At 40.3% G+C, this 18132-nt stretch overlaps 1 protein-coding gene across 8 annotated transcripts in view; it reads left to right on the top strand.

The window, feature by feature from the left end:
* The window catches only part of RALGPS2 (Ral GEF with PH domain and SH3 binding motif 2), a 106476-nt gene that overhangs the window by 6689 nt on the left and 81655 nt on the right, over positions 1-18132 (top strand). For 3 of the 8 annotated variants that reach the window (XM_017815848.1, XM_017815845.1, XM_017815843.1), the window contains exons 2-3: positions 15639-15770; positions 17298-17426. In XM_017815848.1, the coding sequence (XP_017671337.1) occupies positions 15714-15770; positions 17298-17426 (186 nt within the window). In that variant the 5' untranslated portion in view covers positions 15639-15713. Of the gene's footprint in view, positions 1-8011; positions 8130-8915; positions 9001-13389; positions 13412-15636; positions 15771-17297; positions 17427-18132 lie in introns of those variants that run through there. The other 5 variants (XM_017815844.1, XM_017815846.1, XM_017815847.1 and 2 more) reach the window with 4 other exon arrangements.

The following is an 18132-nucleotide window of genomic DNA, read 5'->3' as shown; positions in this document are numbered from 1 at the left end:
CATGAAGTGTATTGATAAAGCACATGGGTAAGTGAATGACTCATAATTGTTGTATTTCCTCTCCTGCTCTGGCTCGTAATTAACTTGCTCTGTGTGGTTAAAGGGCACCTGAACAGTGCTGCTATTGCTGGCAGGGCCAGACCACTCTGCCAACAGCCTTGTCCTTGATTGCCAGCCAGTTTTCCCATGTGCTTTGTTGGTGAGTCCACCTGAGCAGTGGCAGCTCTCTCGTTTATTTTTAGAATATTAGTCACCTGCTTTTACACTGACCGGTTTGTTTGGGCGTTAGTCATCAGGCTCCTCTGGTAAGTACCTTTAAAGAATTTTGATATTATTATTATTGATCAGACTTTTATGGAAATATGCCAGCAGGCATTTTGGAAAAGGATAATGTATAAGAGTAGAACCTATTGAGTTGAGTTCTTCAGTGCAGTTGAATTGACCTGCAAGTCTCTTCTGGAGCTCGGGGTGCAAAATTCCAGCAGGATTAGCAAGGTTTCTGCTCAGCTACACACTGACCCTGTGCTTCCAAGAGCCATGAATGTGCTGGACAGTGGGCAGCCTAAAACTTGGTGTTTGTCAGGGCAGGTGTAACCTGGGCCTTGCAGGTCTGCCTTAAGATAGGATGAGGATGAACATGACCTAGGTATAAGGCTTTATTTTTTGTTACTTTGTAATGTGCTGGACGTGGATGGTGTCAGGTGTGTGATTTCTTAGGAAACTGTTTTCCATTTTATTTATGGGATAACAGCAAATGTTCCTCTGTAGTAGAAATGTTTTTGCTTGAAAAGTGCTTGGCTGGCCATCCTTTGCTTGTTGTTTGCCCTGTTGAGGGTACGTAATTTCTTATAAGCCTCCTTTGGGATATTTGTTTTTCTGTTCCCAGTCTGAGCCTGTTTTGGATTTATTTAGAGCAGATTTTGCCAGATAACTCTGTGATAATAGATTTTGGTATTCTTAGTGATTTGCCTCGCCAAAAGTGCTCTTCTCTTTAATAGTGGCCAGTAACTTTCTGATCCAGTCTGTGGCATTTCCAGTCATGGTAGTAGGTAATTTTTAATGGTGCTTTAAGCAAGTACACATTGTGTTTTACAAATGAATTTGAGATAGCAGTAGCAAACCTAACTGCATAATGAAACTGTGATTCTTTGGTTATTTTTTGTACCCTTGTGTAACTATGGCAAAAGATTATTTTATTTGTGGACTTTGTTTTGCTCTACTGCCAATATCTATTCAAGTGGTCGAAGTATCCACCCGGAAGAGTTTTAAAGCAATTTGGAGGGGAAAATGGTGTTAACCAAGTTGTAGTGAGGAGATGAAACAAAAAGGCAAGCTTGGTAAGTTTTCATTTGAGATGGGTGCCAGAGGTGCAGTGTTTTCTGAAGCTGAAGGCATATTAAAGCAACATGAAGTGGAAAAAACCCTACTTTTGAGGTACAGTATTTGTTTCCCTTTGAGGAATGGCAGCTCAGCAGATAGAGTGCTTTAGGACCTGCTGGTGGGTGGCTTCCTCAGTGTCTGCATGTAATGGCTTGCCCTTGGACTTAATTAACTTGCTGGCTTTTTTTAATGTGGATAAGGGTCTGTGTGATGACAGAACTTGAACTGTGTTTCATGCTGTGACTTGCCTTTGATACTCCTGAGAAGTCAATCTTGACTCTTTTCTGAGGCTCTTAGTGGTGGGAAGGCTTCTTCAATTAGGACCTAGTTCATGTTTAAGATAAGGTAATTTAATTTATCTTCCAAGAAGTATTTCTGTAGCTGTGTATAAGCTGGTATTCAGGGACGTGGGTTTATTAAGGAGAGATGTTTAAAATTCTGTTAGAGACCAGCAATTGGAACTGCTTTAATCCCTTCTCCTTTTGGTCACAAATGCTGTATGACTGGGAGAGAGAGAGGGGGAAAAAGTAGCTTTGTATTTGTTTTTACAAGATCCCAAGTTATTATTGTATGTACAACAGAAAGTTTTAAAGTATTTAAAGTGACGTTATGTCAGGGCTTCTAGAGAAACTCAGCCAATATGCAAAATGGCTATGAATTCTTAAACAAGTTTAGACTAAGAGAAAGAAAGGTATATGTACTGCTCATTTGAGGCTGATGTGGTTTTGTTGAAGAGTAATTCTTGATCTGAGTTTTACAACTTGTAAGACAGTAAAGACATTAATTGAAAGGGTATTGCTGAGGCCAAAAAGCCTTTTATAATAAAGGATAGCTTTGGAAAAATGTGAAATCTCTTGTGCAGATCTATATGGTGGTAGAATTCCTAGATGTGCAGTATTTGTGTTAGGCTGTTAGACATAGAAATCTAGTTGGCCTCTGTTAAATGATACTGCTAAAAGGGGAAGGTTGGTTGATTAATAATGCAAGTAGCTAATGTGAAAGATGTCTTGCTGAGCTGTTGCACCCACAAAACTTTGGTTAAATCTTTCATTTGTAAACAAAGGTATATTGCAGAACAGTTTAGAGCTTTATTTCAGCTGTATCTATTTTATTTTTTTTAAAGCTAGCTCTTATTTTCAGGACCTAGGGAAAAAAATCCATGATTTTACGTACTATTTCTTCCTCTCTTTCTGTGAAATGATAATCTGGAGAACAGAATGAGGCAGTAGTGGAGTTAAAGGACATGGACCAGAGGTGAGATCTCTCCAGAGAACAGGAAAATACAGGTTTCCCTTGCTGCCTTGGGACGGGCTGGAGTTCTGTGTTGCTTTCAGGTGTCACATTTCTGCGTGCCTGGTGCTGAATGTCGCTGGTATCATCTTGATTTTACTCGGAGTGAGGGAGGGAGGATGAGGAGAAGTGATGGGCTTCAGCAACTGAACTTTTTGTTGCTGGTCTCCTTCTGTGGTGTCATCTTTCCCTATTGCATTCCAAGTCATTAATGGAATTGGATATCTTTTTTTCCCCAGGGCAGTTGGGTGTGTTTCTGTGATCTTATCGTTAGACTTGCTGATGTCTATTTCTTTGTGGCTTTTGCTGTATTTATGATTCTCCTAAAGTTGGTAGAAGTGCTTTGCTTGCAGGAAGAAAATTGCTGTCTTTTGGAATTCACAATTAGCATTGTCTCTAATACTGAGGAGGCTGATTTTTTTAATGTAACAATCCTCAAAATCAGAGAACACGTCTTGGAAGAGAAAAAAGGGGTCTTGCCTAGGTTGGAGATGCCATTTGTGAATTGTGTTCTCTTTTGGGGATGGGGGTGGGTTGAGCGGAGCGAATTGATGTTGAATTTGCTTCATTCCTCAGTGAGGGAGCTGGTTTATGCAGCAGTCTCTGGTGGAGCAGCCCTGCTGCCTGATGTTTGCTGGCTTTGCCAGATTTGTGGGGTTTATCAGCCACACGCAACTCACCTGGAAAACCCTACCCTGCTGTTTGTGAAAAAAACTAGATTCTTCTGTCAGAAAGATCCTGTAAAGCCCTGCATGAATGTTCCATTTAAATTGGTAGTTGCGTTTGCTGGTTTTGCTGAGGTGGTTTTTCCTCTGTTGTCTTGGAGGTAGTGAAAGATGAATTTGTACAGGTCATTAAAATATCTTTGCTTTTAAGTGATAAAGCTGTTTCAGAAGTATCACCTGCCAAAACACACTAACCATGTTGTGGCTGGTGACTTCAGCAGTATTTCAGCAGTGAGGTACTAATACCCTATTTATGATGTGGCTGGCTCTCGTTTATGTTTAAATAACAGCATGACCAGCGTGAACCTCCCCTGCTTGGCAGGCTGAATGTGAATCTAAAAGATTAAAGGGTTTTCAAAGTGTAGCCAAGGTATTGACTTTTTCAGCCATTCTTTCAGCAGGTAAGAGGCAACTCACTTCCTGGTAGTGTGGAATGGGAAAAGGAGTTACTACTTTGTGTTTTGTTTCTTTTAATTCACTGATATGGTTGATCTTGGCTTTGAGACAGTACTGCAAGATCTTAATTCATTTAGTTTAAATGTATATTTTTAATTGAGTTCCCTGTCCAGGTCTCCCACCTCACCTTGTTTTCCAACACATCTTTCTCTTCGTTGGGGCTTTTTTGTTGCTTCAAGCAAGGCTGCTCCCTCTATGGTGTGCAGTTTCCACTTATATTTTATTATTGACAGATTTCCATGTACCTCCAGGACAAGGACAATGTAATGTCAATAATGATGAAGCAGGATCAAATCCTTCTCCAAACTGTAACTTAGGCTACTCGTTGCAAATACTTAGGAACTATTCCTTTCAGTTCTGTCTTAGTCATTGCCTTTTTTTCATGTTTTTCCTCTTATTCAAGGTGAATCTTGCATGACAGCAAAAATGCTCATCTCAGCCAAGCCATGTGTTTGTTTGTGTAGCTGAATTTTCAGTTTTTATATTTTTATTGAATTTTATTTTTTATATTTGTAGCTGTAACTCTTAATGCAGCAATACAGGGCATGGCAGGGTCTCAAAGCAGTGTTGTATTTTCATTTAGATGAGGTGAAGAATTGGCTTTCACTGGTTTGTCCAGAATGACTAATAGCTTTTGCTAAGACTAAACCAGTGCTGTTGATTAGTCTGGGCCAGAAGATCCCCTCTCTGTAGAAGGGGGAAAGAAAGATTTTTGTGCTAAATTAAGGGCAGAATTGCTGCGAGGTGTCCTAACAGAAGTTGCCAGGAACAGAAAAGCTCACCTGATTGGTGTTCCAGGATCTGAGGATCTTTGCTTTTAGTTCTAATTGTGGTTTCCCAGAGCTTTGCACTACTTAATCACCGTGATGGTTTTGGCCATCCTAGAAAAGAAAGCAAAGCATTTTCCAATCAAAGATTAGAGATTTTGGCCATTAGTACCAACATAAGTAGCAGTTCATAAGGGATTCTTTTGGAAGGTGCCAGTCTGAGCTTTTCAAAGATGCAGTTAACATCAGTGAATGGTCACTTGATAATGGGTTTTATATTCCTAATTGCAACATCCTGCCATCTCATGCTGTGGACTTGCTTGCATTCTGGCATTCTAGATTTACTTTTTATCAGTTAAAAGATTAACACAAAGGTGAATGTAATTCTCATTTTAGTTAAATGAACCGTTAAATGGCATGACTTCCTTAAGAAGAAATACCCTCATCTGCTGTAAAACAGTTGATTTACATTCAAAACCCCTTTCTCCTCCAAATCTCTGTCAAAACTATATTGAGTACAGGCTGCCTCTGTCACTGCTCTTGGACCAGCTTGCACATACCTGCACTTGGATCAGTTTTTAATGTCTGCATTCATTAATTTGGCAGAAATGGACACAGCTGCATTTCATAAGCTTAAGGATTTGTTTGAGTGGTAATTATCCAGTCATCCACTGAAGAGCTCAAATATCCAAATAGTTGGGTAGGATATCACTTGTGAACATCCTGTGCTGAGTTCACAGTGCTGGAATAATCTTAGAAATCCTGCTTGACAGACTGTATTGAAGGCATGTCATTAATCTTTCCCGTGCAGTTTGTCTTTCTCCTTGTTTTGTAACAAGAATTTGAGGCTTGCCTTTAATACCATTAGAAGTATATTAGTGTTTTTGCATAGTTGGTTCTCGTTCTTTGCCAGCTGTGCTCTTCAGGTTAGTGCTTGTGCTACATCTCAGTGTATTTCTGGAAAGCATTGTATTCTAAATCAGTAATACAAACTGTAGATATTTATTATGTCATTCCTTCTTTAGAGCAGATCCTTTCATCAATAATGTAGATAGATGGCTTAGAAATGGCTCCAGCAGGGCTCTCATTTCTACTGTCCATTTACCTGAAATCACATTTAGATTTTGCTGGTGATTCAACTGTTGTTGTTAGTGCACAGAGCAGTAAGGTGGGTTTACCAGAATCTCAGGCCTTCAGATAAATTTGTCTCTTTATTACTCAAGGCAGACACAGGATTGCCCTGTAGCCTACTGTACATTTCTGTTATGATAACAAGAAAAAAGTTTTATGCCATCTTAAAAATAAACAGTCCTCCTTCATGAAAACATTTACTCTGAATGATTTCAGTTGAAACCAACACACTTGGTTGGTCTCCAGTTTTGGACACTTTGAACAGGTCACTGACAAATCTTCTGAATTTGTCTGATTGTCCTTAAACACTGAAACAAGGTTCCAGCATCCATCCACTTTGTTGGAGTTGTATTTGAATTAGCTTGGATTTGCAGGGGACAGTGACACAGGCAGAAGATCCAGCTCTCCCCCAAATGCCTGTTGTAGTTTTCAGTAGTTGTACCAACACAGGCAATTCCTGGGCTGATAGATTTTGTTCTGTTAGCACCATTTCTATAGCAACGGTGCATATTGATGTGTGATGTGCAGAAAAGAATGATTATTCTTGAATATGTTGCCATCACAGGTGTTATTGATGAAGACTGTACCCATCTCTCTGAAAGCTGAATTTCAAACCAGACTGAGATGTTGTTTGTATTGTTAAAGAAAGATCCTCGTTGTCTATTAATGGCTTTACAAAAATACAGGGTAATGTTCTCTCAGCAGTGTTTTCTTCCTGAATTGGAAAGTCAGGTGTTCAATGGGAGAGCAGTTTTGCCTTCTCTTCTCCAAATGTCAGTCTTTTTTTGCATTGCTCTGCAAAGCAAATGTGTGTATGTGCTGAGTCCTCAGCTCTGTGGATTTGGAGGCTGTTCCTCAGTAACAGTTGGTACTTTGTCACCCCTCACTTGTTAAAAACCTGTCCTAGGATGGTTTGATCATCTTGGGTTTGATTTGGCTGTTCACAGTTTCGACTCTGGCACTTAATGCCTCCAGAAGATACTTCCATGAGTCAAATGGTTATTGGAGTCTTTTTACATCCATGTGTGATGTGTAGGTTTACACAGAATATTGTCTGGATCCTCAGTCTCAGTTTTTTTCCTTGTATTTTCTTATATGTGCTTTTGGCATGAGAGTTGTGGGGATTATTGGTTGACAGTAACAAAGCTCATGCTGTCAGTTGTCATCTCTTGTTTCAGAACTTAAAAGTGTGGAGTTGTACATAGAATTTTATTTAAATGTTTTTCCCAAATCTTTTTCCCATGAAGCCTTTTTTCTGTTCTGAGAGAATGCCTGTGACCTGCGTGGGTGCATTTGTAGATTGTTATAATCTGTCTTCTGCTGGAATTCTTAGTGTTGCCTTATGTAAAATAATTTTAAAAAGTAAAAAAATTAAAACTGAGAATATAGAAGGCAGCTCTGAGAGACTTTTCACAGGGATGCGTTGTGATATTTTTGCTGTTGCACGGTCTTAGTGATTCTTCCCCATTTTTGTGTCGTTGGGATTATCCACAAACAGAGAGAAAACATGGATCTAAGTACCTCTGAAAGGAATATTTGGATCCTGAAGTCCACACTAGCAGCATTCAGTGCTCTGCTGTTACATGCTCTTAAGTATGATTTCCCTGTGCAGAATGTTGTCCACAGATGTGTTCTTCCTTTATTAATTCCACTGATGTGGTGCCTGCACGTCTAGGCCCATAATCAAAACATTTTGCAAACTGAACCTCAGTTAATCAAGAGGACATTAATCATTTACTGCTCCTCTTGTTTGCAAACAAAACTGAGCTGCATGACCACGTGGTGAGGTCGTGGAAAAGCCAGTTGGAGAAAGGTTATCATCTTTTAGAACTGCCTAATTAATTAAAAATATCAGCTTCCAGTTTAAGTCTTATTTATTTTCTTTGCCCCCTTTTTGCTTCTTTATCTTGAAAATAGAAATCATTTCTCACTATCTTTGAGAAATGTCTCAAGGTTATGACTTCTCCTGTTTTGTGTCCTTGGGGTGAGAAAGGATCCTCCTCTGGTTCCTCACTGAGCAAACCTGGATTTCTTCTTCAGGCATTAGAAGAAATGCTGTTCAGACAGAGCAAACTTCAGGTAGGCTTGAATTCTAGAGAGGAGACGGAGCAGAGTAAAGCCTTGTTATACTTTTGATGTATCTTCTCTGCTAAAATAATTTGGTTTCCTAATGCTTACTGTTTTGGCACATGGGAAGTAAAACAAACCGTGTATCATAACTTCAGAGGTTCAGTCTGTTCTGACAGCAGTTGTAAAGTAAGAGCCAGACCCGAAGGAATAAAACTTTCTCCTGTGCATTGTCCTTTCTAAAGAACCACAAAACGGAACAGAAGCTTGTTGTTGGTCTCTGAAGAAAGAAGTGATGGGGACCTGAGAATTTGTAAGTAGTTTGTGAGCACAAACTTCTTCAGGTTTTGTGCAGTTATTTACTTACTGCACTTATGTTTTGTCTTTTAACACTCAAACTGTGCTGGAGAGACCTTTTGTTAGCAGAAAGCCAACCTCTTACGACCTCAGGCTAAACTTAAATAGCTCGTACACATGTTCACATTTTTGGCTTAGTCCATTTGTTGCCTGCAATGATCCCTCTGTTTGATTCATGCCTGCGTTGTGTGAGGGCCTGGATCAGCCACTGCTTGCAGCTGTGCACCAAAATCTGTTGCCTTGTGCTAGAATATCTCCCGGTGAAGCCTTGGCTCTGTCAGTCCACGGAGGAATAGCTGCTCTTGAGTGTGGAAGTGGGCACGGTAAGGATCTCCTTCCTGTTTGTGTGTAACTAATCCGGGAAACTTTCCATTTTGAGCTGAACCTCTTGATTGTTGCTGCAAGTTGTTCACAAATTGAGCTAATAGTTTGATTTTTGTAATAGTGTTTGGTGAAGAAGTAGCTTGTGCCCTGGAGAAGGATACTCTGGTTTGTTTTTTTTTTTTTTCTTTCTCTCATCTGAGGAAATGGGAGCTACAAGTTGTACCAGTTCTTGAGATTAAAAAGGAGAGCATTGGGTACTGGAACACCATGGAGAAGAGACCTTGATAGCTGGAAACTGAGTAAGATATGAATTAGACAAAACCGTACTGTTACCTCTCTTTCCCCTGCTACCCCCAAGTCAGGGAATGAGGTGCAAAAAAGCAGCAGTAAGATCTTGCTGTTCAGAACACGAGCATATACATGATAGTGAAAGTGCTGTGGGTGGATAGTGGCTTCTTAAAGAATAGCAGTTTTACTTAGTTGTCCAGGTAAAGCCTTTTCTAAGACAAGAGGAGAAAATGTAAATTTAAATGAACACATTTAAATGAAGCTCCTCTCTTTTTTTTTTTTTTTTCAATTTAAAATTTCGGTGTCAAACATAATAAAAAGAATCTTTGTTCTCTTTCTTGCTGTTCTGTGGATTCTAATTTCATCTGTCTTGGAGCTTAACCAGCTGATACTGCTGTGACTGTTGTGCAACAGATGCTTAGGGAAGGAATGTGTGTGTGGCACAAGTGATCTGTGTGAGCACAGAAGTGCTTTGAGTTTGCAGCAGGACCGATCAGACCAGTGAAAGCAGGAGTCTGTGTTACTGGGTCAGCTGGGCTGCTGCTGCAGGCGCCGTGGGACATTCCTGCCAGGAAGGAGTCCAGGATCAGCTTAGGCAGCTATGGGGTTTTTGCTGTTACTGGTGCTTTCTGGAAACTCTTAAGAATCTGGTTGCTGTCTTCTGATTTTGAGCATAAATTTTCATTTCATTCATAGTCCTGGTTTACCCTCCTGGTATTTGGTCGTGGCAGGTGTGTCCTCGTGCAGATCTCAGTGTGTTGCCATAAGCAAGCTGAGGTCTCCTGGTTTCCCCTTCTGCAGTGGTGCCTTCAGAGAACCTGCAAAGCCCTTCTCTGCACGCATTCCATTGAAAGGTTTTTTGAAAGAACTGCAGAGTAACAGCATCAGTGTCTCCTTGGAAATGTTTTGCAGGTAGTGTTGGCCCATAACTCATGCAAACATCTCTTGTGGATACTTCGTGCTTACAGCATTGGTGGCATCATTTCCAGCTGAAGCTCACAGCAGAAATTTTACAGGGATCAGCTCCAAGAGTCCTTTAATGATTGACTTTAATTTTTTATTCTTCTGTCCATCAGATAGTTTTATTTGTCCTGTATTATATTGCTTTCCTGTATTGCCAAATGCTTTATTGCTCTAATATTTGTACTGGTATTGCATATTTAATAACTGTTAGTAATCTCTTCCTTCTCTGATACTAAGCTGCTCTGTTTTTATCATGCCTGTACCCAATGTGTGTCTTATGCTGGTGCCCTTTATCTTTAAATTGCCCCTTCACTAGGGGCAATTTTCCCAATGCTTTGCCAAGATTCACGTGTCTGCAGATTTTGTAGTGTGTGTGATTCTGGGTCTGGGATTTTATTATTTTCAGTGATAAATTTCCTGCAGGAGAATGGGGTTGGGGTTTTATACTCAGTTGCTCGGGCTTTGATTTCATCTCTTTTGTGGTAGGTTCAATTTTTATCAGTTTTGCTATCTTATATTACTTCTCAATATTACCATGCTTGCTGAAAATTGAATTAAAGCATGGCTTTAGGTGACTTTCATTTTTATTCTTTATCCCTGTGTACATCCTGCCTTTATTCTACAGTGCAGTAACTGGTTGGGTTTCTGTTTTGGTGGCTTGGGTGTAAAACTGAAGGATACAGTTTGGAAGGTGCAGTTTGATTTTACTTGGCAGAATCTTCTTTCATAGTTGAATGAACATTCTTTGTCCTGTGGCCTATTCCTTGGTGATTTTTCTGCTTCATTGTGGGGCTTTATTAGTTTGTTGGTTTTATTTTGTTTTGGTGTGGAGTGTATGGTTTGTGGGTCTTTTAATATGTTTGATTTCTTGTAGTTTTTTTGTTGTGGGTTTTTTGGTTTTGTTTTTCTTGTGCTGTTGTTGGGTTTTAGCAGTTGTCTCACCTTTTGCCTTTTAGACAGTAAGTTTTCTTTTAGTCTTCAGATGTTTCCACAGGATCAGGAGCTCAGGTTCATTGTCTCTGGAAATGATTTTTCAGTCCTTATTGTTCTTTGGTCCCCAAAGCCTTTGGTAGTGGCTCTGCATATTTGTCCATCATGATCCATGCAAGGCACTTCTGTTATCTTAATGGGGATCTGTGATCAAAACAAATTACACTTTGTACTGACATTATGAATAAGAACAAAGGGGATATTGGTCATCATGACTCTTGAGCTATTCATAAAACTGCACTGTGGCTGTTTCCTCAAAGCTTTTGCACTGCTCTCACAGGAAGTTTTAAATGTAACTTTAGAGTCGTCTTTTAAAATGCTGTTTGTACAGTGTATTTTTGGGACAGTGTTTGACCCAAGCTGAGTCAAGAACAGCTGCTATGGAAGGCAGTCAGGTAAGACATCTGTGTCCTGTAAGACATCTGTGAGAGTCCAATACTGCCTGGCCAGGTTCTTTTAGGCATTCCACACATGGAGGGGGTGTAATGTTTGATGTTAAATTCACAGTTTGAGTAGAGTTGGTGTTACAGAGGTTTTCTGATTTAGCAATGCGATACAAAATATACTGAAATCACAATATAAATACAAGTTCAGTTTAGCAAAATACAGCAATTGCAGTAAAGCAGTTGAAACCCAATACCAGTGTGATGCCCATTCCTGGTCTCTGGAGTGTGCTCACTGTCACGATGCTGGGTGTCCCCGGCCACCAGGAAGAATATGTGGGTTGAAGCCAGCTCAGGCTCTCTGAAATGCCTTTGTTATTTAGTTTTGTACTCTGGGCAGAGCCGTGTGTTCAGTCCCCCGCGCTCCTTTGGATAACTCTGGGACACAGTCACTTTTTTAATGAACTCAGGGAGAAGCCTTTGCACCGCTGGTTGATTCACTCAGCTGTGATGCAGTCAGTTGATGGCTCCACTGACAGAGCTGTTTGTCTAAAACAAAGGGCACCCTCTGGTGCCCTTTGTGCTGAGATAAGTCAGCTGTGCTCACCCACACCCTGTGGCACTGCCCTTGCTCATCCTCGCCGAGCTGCCCTTTTGGGGGATCTGTAGATCAGTTCTTGGAAGGGAATGGTCATCAAATACAGCCCTAGGTGAACCTGCAGAACAACTCACTGAAGGCAGCAGCCCCTGCTTAGTTGTGCTGGCTTTGGCTGGGATAAAGTTAATTTTCTCCATAGTATTTAGTGTGGGGCTGTGTTTTGGATTTGTGCTGAGGGCAGTGCTGGTACCACAGGGATGTTCTGGTTGCTTGCACAGAGTCAAGGCCTTCTCTGCTCCTCACCCCACCAGTAGGTAGGCTGGGGGTGCACAGCAAATTGGGCCGAGGGGATGTAGCTGGGACAGCTGACCCCAACAGGGATATTCCAGGCCACAGATATGACGAGGAAGAAGGTGGAAGGGGGGATGTTCGGAGTGATGGTGTTTGTTTTCCCAAGTCACTGTTACACAGGATGGAGCCCAGCTTTCCTGGAGATGGCTGAACACCTACCTGCCCGTGGGAAGGGGTGAATGAATTCCCTGCTTTCCTTGAGCACAGAGCTTTTACTTTCCCTGCTGAACTATCTCATCTCAACTCACGGGTTTTGTCACTTTTTCTCTGCTGATTCTCTCCCTCACCCTGCCGTGGGGGAGTGAGTGAGTGGCTGTGTGGGGCTGAGTTGCTGGCTGGGGTTAAACCACAACAATAGTCTAGGTATTTTCATTCTTTGGGTGTGAGGAATCTTTTGTATCAGTATTTTTAGTTTGCTTTTCACTGGACACTGGCACGAAGAGGTAGGCAGATCCTATATAGTGTGTCCAGGCTTCAGGTTGGCATAAATGCATGTTTAAGTATTTTGTGTATCATATAAAACACTTTCAATTCCATTTCTGAGCCTAGAGGCATTTATTAAATTGGAGAGGAGAAACAGACTGAAGGTTCAAATTACTCAGTGTAATTCAGTTTTGGTAACTGGATATACAAGGTACACAGTGAAAACTCTGTGACTCACTATCACAGTCATTGCACATACCCAGCTGTGTTACTGCTCTGCTCTTGATCACCTTCTGATGTTGCTGTTTCCTTCTTATTTTGGTGTTGAGCAGAAGAGTAGCATAGGAAGCAAATGATTTAATTATTCCAGTGTGAGATATTTTTCAATGATTGTCTTCAGTGACACACTGGCCAAAACCGTTGCTGTGACTTTTCATTGTTATGGGAGTGGTCACGTGCTTTTGAAAGCTGCATTAAACATGAAAACACTTCAAATGCTGCAAATCCTGGAACTTTAAAGTTGATGAATGTTAGTTTATGGCAGTTCAGTACTAATTCAGCTGCTTACTGTATCTCCACAAAGCGGGGGAAAAGTATAAATGTATTCAGACGTACCCTTGTAATGCAGCAATGGGCACAGAATTGCATGGACAGCTTTGTTAGGATACAGCCTGAGGGCACATGTTTTATTTTGTAATCTCAGTTTCCTTTGCATGCAGTTTGTTTTTTCTTCCCTAGGTGATTTTCTATTTATTAAAAAAAAATAAAATTCCAGTGTTTCTTTGCCTTACAGAAGTCTCTCCTTTGCATGGTGGGCAATTTCAACCCTCCTTGACTAAGGGACAGAGTTCTCTCAATTCCCATCACAGTAACCAGGTATAAAAGGAAAACCTGGATCAGCACTGCTGTACCCTCCAGGTAGATCCTCTAAAGTGGAAATCTGTTAGGAAATGTTACTGTGAGAGCCTGTGGGTTATTGTGAGGCTAATTATTTAGGAAACTGGGCTTTAGCACTTGCTTAGAGAGGAGTTAGTCTCCTCTTGTTTGTCTGAGGCTGCTCTGCCGACTCCATAGGCTTCTGTGATATGCATAATTTTTTCTAAACAGTACCATCCAAATACCTCCACAAAAACCCCACCCCAGACTTCAGGTTTTGCTTTTCCTTGGGCAGAAACACTTCCTCAATTTTCTCCCTCTTGTTGCCTCCCATTAATATGGGGAAGGGGAACAACTGAAGCCTATGTGAGCCAAGGGTCAAATGTATAACATTCAGTGTAAGATTGGCTTTGTATGATACAGTTATGGGCCAGATAGTTATGAGGGAATTGTCCCAAGTGTCATTTTTCCTCAAAAAAGGTTAAAAATATCACAAATATCTGAAGGGTAAGTTTTTAGCAGGGAAGATTACTTTGGGATGAGCGTGCAGTTCTGAACGTGTGTGGGAGCCTGAAACTGGTTTTGAAGATGTGATACCTCTGTCCTCTGCTGTCACTACATAAATGAAAGTTGTGACACATCAGTTAGTTTTATTCCCATGCTTTTCTGTTCAGCAAATGAAAAGGCTGTAGGGAAGAGGCACTGGGGAGCTGGGCATTTGGCAATATTCCTCACAAGATAATCTGAAGGGTAGTTGAGATGGGGAGGGGCAGCACAGCAGTGACAGTCACAAGCCAAAGATGAGGTGTATTTTTCCCTTTGCATGTTCTGTTAGTATAACACCAGCTAAGGTTTAAATGCAGTTAAGTGCATTTTTAGTGGAGTAATCACTCTTAAAGCAAATGGGCCGAGAGTATAATGTAAAAGTGAAATGCAGCGTCCTCTGTCCTGTGAATGAGACAGTCCCATCAGTTTTTCCAAAACAAGAAAGGGTAGAATGTGGGTGGCTGCTCTGAATTGCAGAAGTACAGCTCAGATGGGACTGTTAATACTCAAAAATTCAGTGGTATACTCAATTCAGTGGAAGCTGAAGCGTTTGATTGAAGTTTGCCACATGGCTCCCGTTTGCTGCCCTCCTTTCTGTATTGCATTCCTACAGTGGCACTTTACAATTACTGCTTTTTTGAGGGTATTTTATTATTTAAATATTGCAGTTTCTTGCCTTCCAGGCTTTGTCTGTCTGACAGTCCTGGTTTAGGTCACTTGGAGATACAGCTTTTCAGGTTATTTTATTTCATTCCTTAGAGGCCTCGAGTATGAGCTGCTGTAATACTATTTTGTCATGTGGAATTACCCAGCCCCCCATTACTTCTCTTCTCCATTTATTTACAGGCCATTTAATACTAGAGTTAAACTACAAACCTAAAGTGAATTTCATAAATAAGAGCAACTTTGGAGACAGTCACACCTGTTGCAGACACAGACCTAAGGAAGCTGATTTATAGTAGTTTTCACACTAGAGGGCACCAAGAGCTCATTAAATTTAAGCATAAACCAATTTTTACTCTCTGTAACACTTCAGTTTTGGGTAGTCTTTTTGTTTTTGCAGTGGGTGCCAAAGGTTTCCATTTCTTTGCAACATTTTCTCTATAGAAATGAAAAGTAATAGTATTCTTGAAAGGATGCACTAAAAGTGTGTGGGGCTTTCCTTTGTGTGTTTTTCTGTTTGTTTTGGGTGTTTTTACTGAGCAATAATTTGGGTAATTTGTGGAGAAAAGTATAAATTCCACTTGCACTCTTTAATTGCTTTTGATATGGTAATTTTTCACTTGAAGCTGGTAAAGAGGCATATAAGATAGGAAATGATTGGATAGCACCTTATTAAAGTTATCTAATAGAGTTAACATCTGAAATAAACTTTTTAAAGTTGGTAATAAAAGGAAGAGCTGTGAACTGATGTTGCAGACCTAACCTTAAGTTAGAGCTGCTGCATACATTTACATATTGATTCCTGGCATGTAGGAAGTAGTAGGGAAAAGAATATGATAAGTTGATACTGCCAGTAAGAGATGGATCTCAATGGAACCTTCAGTCATTTATGTTGTTTTTAAATAGGTAATTTTAAAATATGTGTTAGAATTTGAAGTCTGGACCTCAAACTGGTGTAGCCATTTTGGGAGCCCCTTTCATTTTGTTAAGGATTCCAGATACTGACTCTTGGTTAAAACACAGGAACAGGTGGTTTCTGATGACTTTCTGCTCCTCGTAGGAATGGTTCTTCGGTTGCCTTGGAGATGATGCTGCTGCTGTCGATGTAGGGCCGGAGCCGGATGGTGTGGGCAGCATGGACCTGATGAACGGACAGCCCAGCAGTGTTAACATTGCAGCCACTGCCTCAGAGGTAAGGGCTGCAAACCTCACTCGTTGGGTAATCAAGGACTCCATTTGCACTTTAAACGCGCTAAAATGTTTTCCTTTTAACAGGTTTCGTCCAACAGAGTCATATTTTGTGTGTTGGTTTCCTACACCCCCCGTTTAGATGTGAATAGTGTAAAGCTCTGATCTTTGTATACCAAAAAAGAACATGAGCTAACATTTATGGCCTTGCCATAGCCAAAATGCCTTTTTTTGTGTTCTCTTCTATCACATCTAGACATGAAAGCTTTTCTTTTCAAGTTTTAACAAGAATAGATGCTCTTAGTGCAATAAGCTGGGCTGGCAAGGCCTGTGAAAATGTTTTGACAGGTATTTGTGTGTCTGTGTGTACTGAGGGACAGTCTGGCACAGTAGCAGTGGAATAAAGTTGTTCCCTTTGTCTCTTGGACTATATTCTGGCAGAGATATGGGGCCCTCCTGCCCACCAAAGCTTCTACCCCCTAGAAATGAACAGCTTAGAGTGTGTGTATGATCCCAGCAATGGAGATTGGCCTCATCTGCTGGTGCCTCTTATTTTGAAGTTAATATAGTTTTGCATTTGTCATGCGTTTGTTAAAGAAAAGAAGGCTTGGGCTGGAGTTAGAACGCTGCAAAGTCAATAGTCCTGACTATAGTTGCTTCCTTCACTGGACCTTACCAAAGGTGTTTGGCTTATTTATATATTTACACACAAATTTTGTTAGCAGACATGTGTGTCTTGCAGGTCCATGTGGAAATGGGAAGCACCACAAACAAGGTGAAAGGAAAACTGGAGTTTTCTATTATCAAAAGGGTTCAAATAATCTCCAGCATAATTTCACAGATATTGTGAATATCTAAACAAGACAGTTGCCATCAGTCTCCAAGACCACTGTTTGTGTTTATACAAATTTTTGTAGTTCTCTTGTTTTATGAATCATTGATCGTTTTTTGGCACGCACCTGAAAAGGTTTCTTGGAGGAAAAGCTACCTTTTTACTCAGCAAAATAGTCTTGAATGTTCATGTGATGTCTGATAAAATTGAATAAAATATATTTTGGCAAAAATTACATGAATTTGCTTTCAGCAAGGAGTACTTTTTTTCTCCTATCTTGACTAACCAGGAGGAGAGAGGACTTGTAACTGGAATGTGTCTGCAAGTACAGTGGTTACTGAAAATGCCTCCCTGGTTTAGAGGTTTTAGTGGTGTTTTCAAAGGCAGGTTTTTCAGAGAGATTGTACTCTCAGAATCTAATTAAAAGTGGGCATGATAATTAAATGAGTGTTTTCTTTATATGTCCTTATAACAGAAGCGCTTAAAAAGGGACAAGAGTTTATTTCAAGGACCCATATCCACAGTCTTGAAAACCTTAGCAGTCTGTGTCAGAAGAAACCATGTCCTGGGCTGACTTTTAATTGATAACTTACCCAACAGAACAGTTCTGTGACCTGCGTTGTTTGTACAGAAGTGTTGCTTTTGGGAGTGTAAAAAAGAAAAGACAAAAAGAAGAGGAGAGGACCAAAATATCCTCAGTGTTTTTGTTTGTTTCTGCAGAAGAGTAGCAGCTCTGAGTCCTTGAGTGACAAAGGTTCAGCTGAACTGAAGAAGAGCTTTGATGCCGTGGTGTTTGATGTTCTGAAGGTCACACCAGAGGAATATGCGGTGAGCAGTTCCAGTCATTTTTATTGCTTTATGTCTGAATCTTCCTGGCAGGTTTTCCTCTGCTCCTCCATTTCTGGAGACTTTTTGCTTGACTTCTGTCATCCATGGGTTTTAAAAACATTTTCTTCATTGTCTGTATTCTGTTTAATGGTAAGTAATCTTTTGGGGCTCTGCTGTCCAGGTATTTTTCACCCTTTCACATGTAGCATAGACCAAAGATTCTTAAATCTATGTGATGCAGCTTAATTCTGACATGCAGAGTTTAAGTTGCAAGACTATACTTGATCAGTGCTGGGTTTTTTTGTGGAGGTGTTTTAATTTTTAACTGTTAATTCTTACTGGAGTGCTTTCTTTCTTTCTTTTTTTTTTTGAGTGTACAGAAAAAGGAGATGTTTAACCAAAACACTGGGTGATTTTTTTATTTTTACCCTACTTGTAGGGATTAGGACAACAGATGGTCCTACTAAGTATTCAAGTATGCTACTAGAAAGATTGCTAACAACCTATTGCTCTTACTGTATTTATAATTCAAGTGATGAGATCCACGAGGATTTGTCCTGGAGAAATTATCAATACGTGGTATTACGTGTCACAAGATATTCCCATTAAGTTTGTTCTGGTTTGTAATCATTAATAACTATTCCTATCAATTATTAATGGCTAAATTGATTCTAATGAGCACACTGAAAATTTAAAACAGCTGGAT

This window comes from Lepidothrix coronata, unplaced genomic scaffold (assembly GCF_001604755.1).
Source record: "Lepidothrix coronata isolate B3197 unplaced genomic scaffold, Lepidothrix_coronata-1.0 Scaffold52, whole genome shotgun sequence".
NCBI lineage: Eukaryota > Metazoa > Chordata > Aves > Passeriformes > Pipridae > Lepidothrix > Lepidothrix coronata.
The sequence above is the reverse complement of the archived record's forward strand: the minus strand, read 5'-3'. Positions and strand labels throughout refer to the sequence as shown.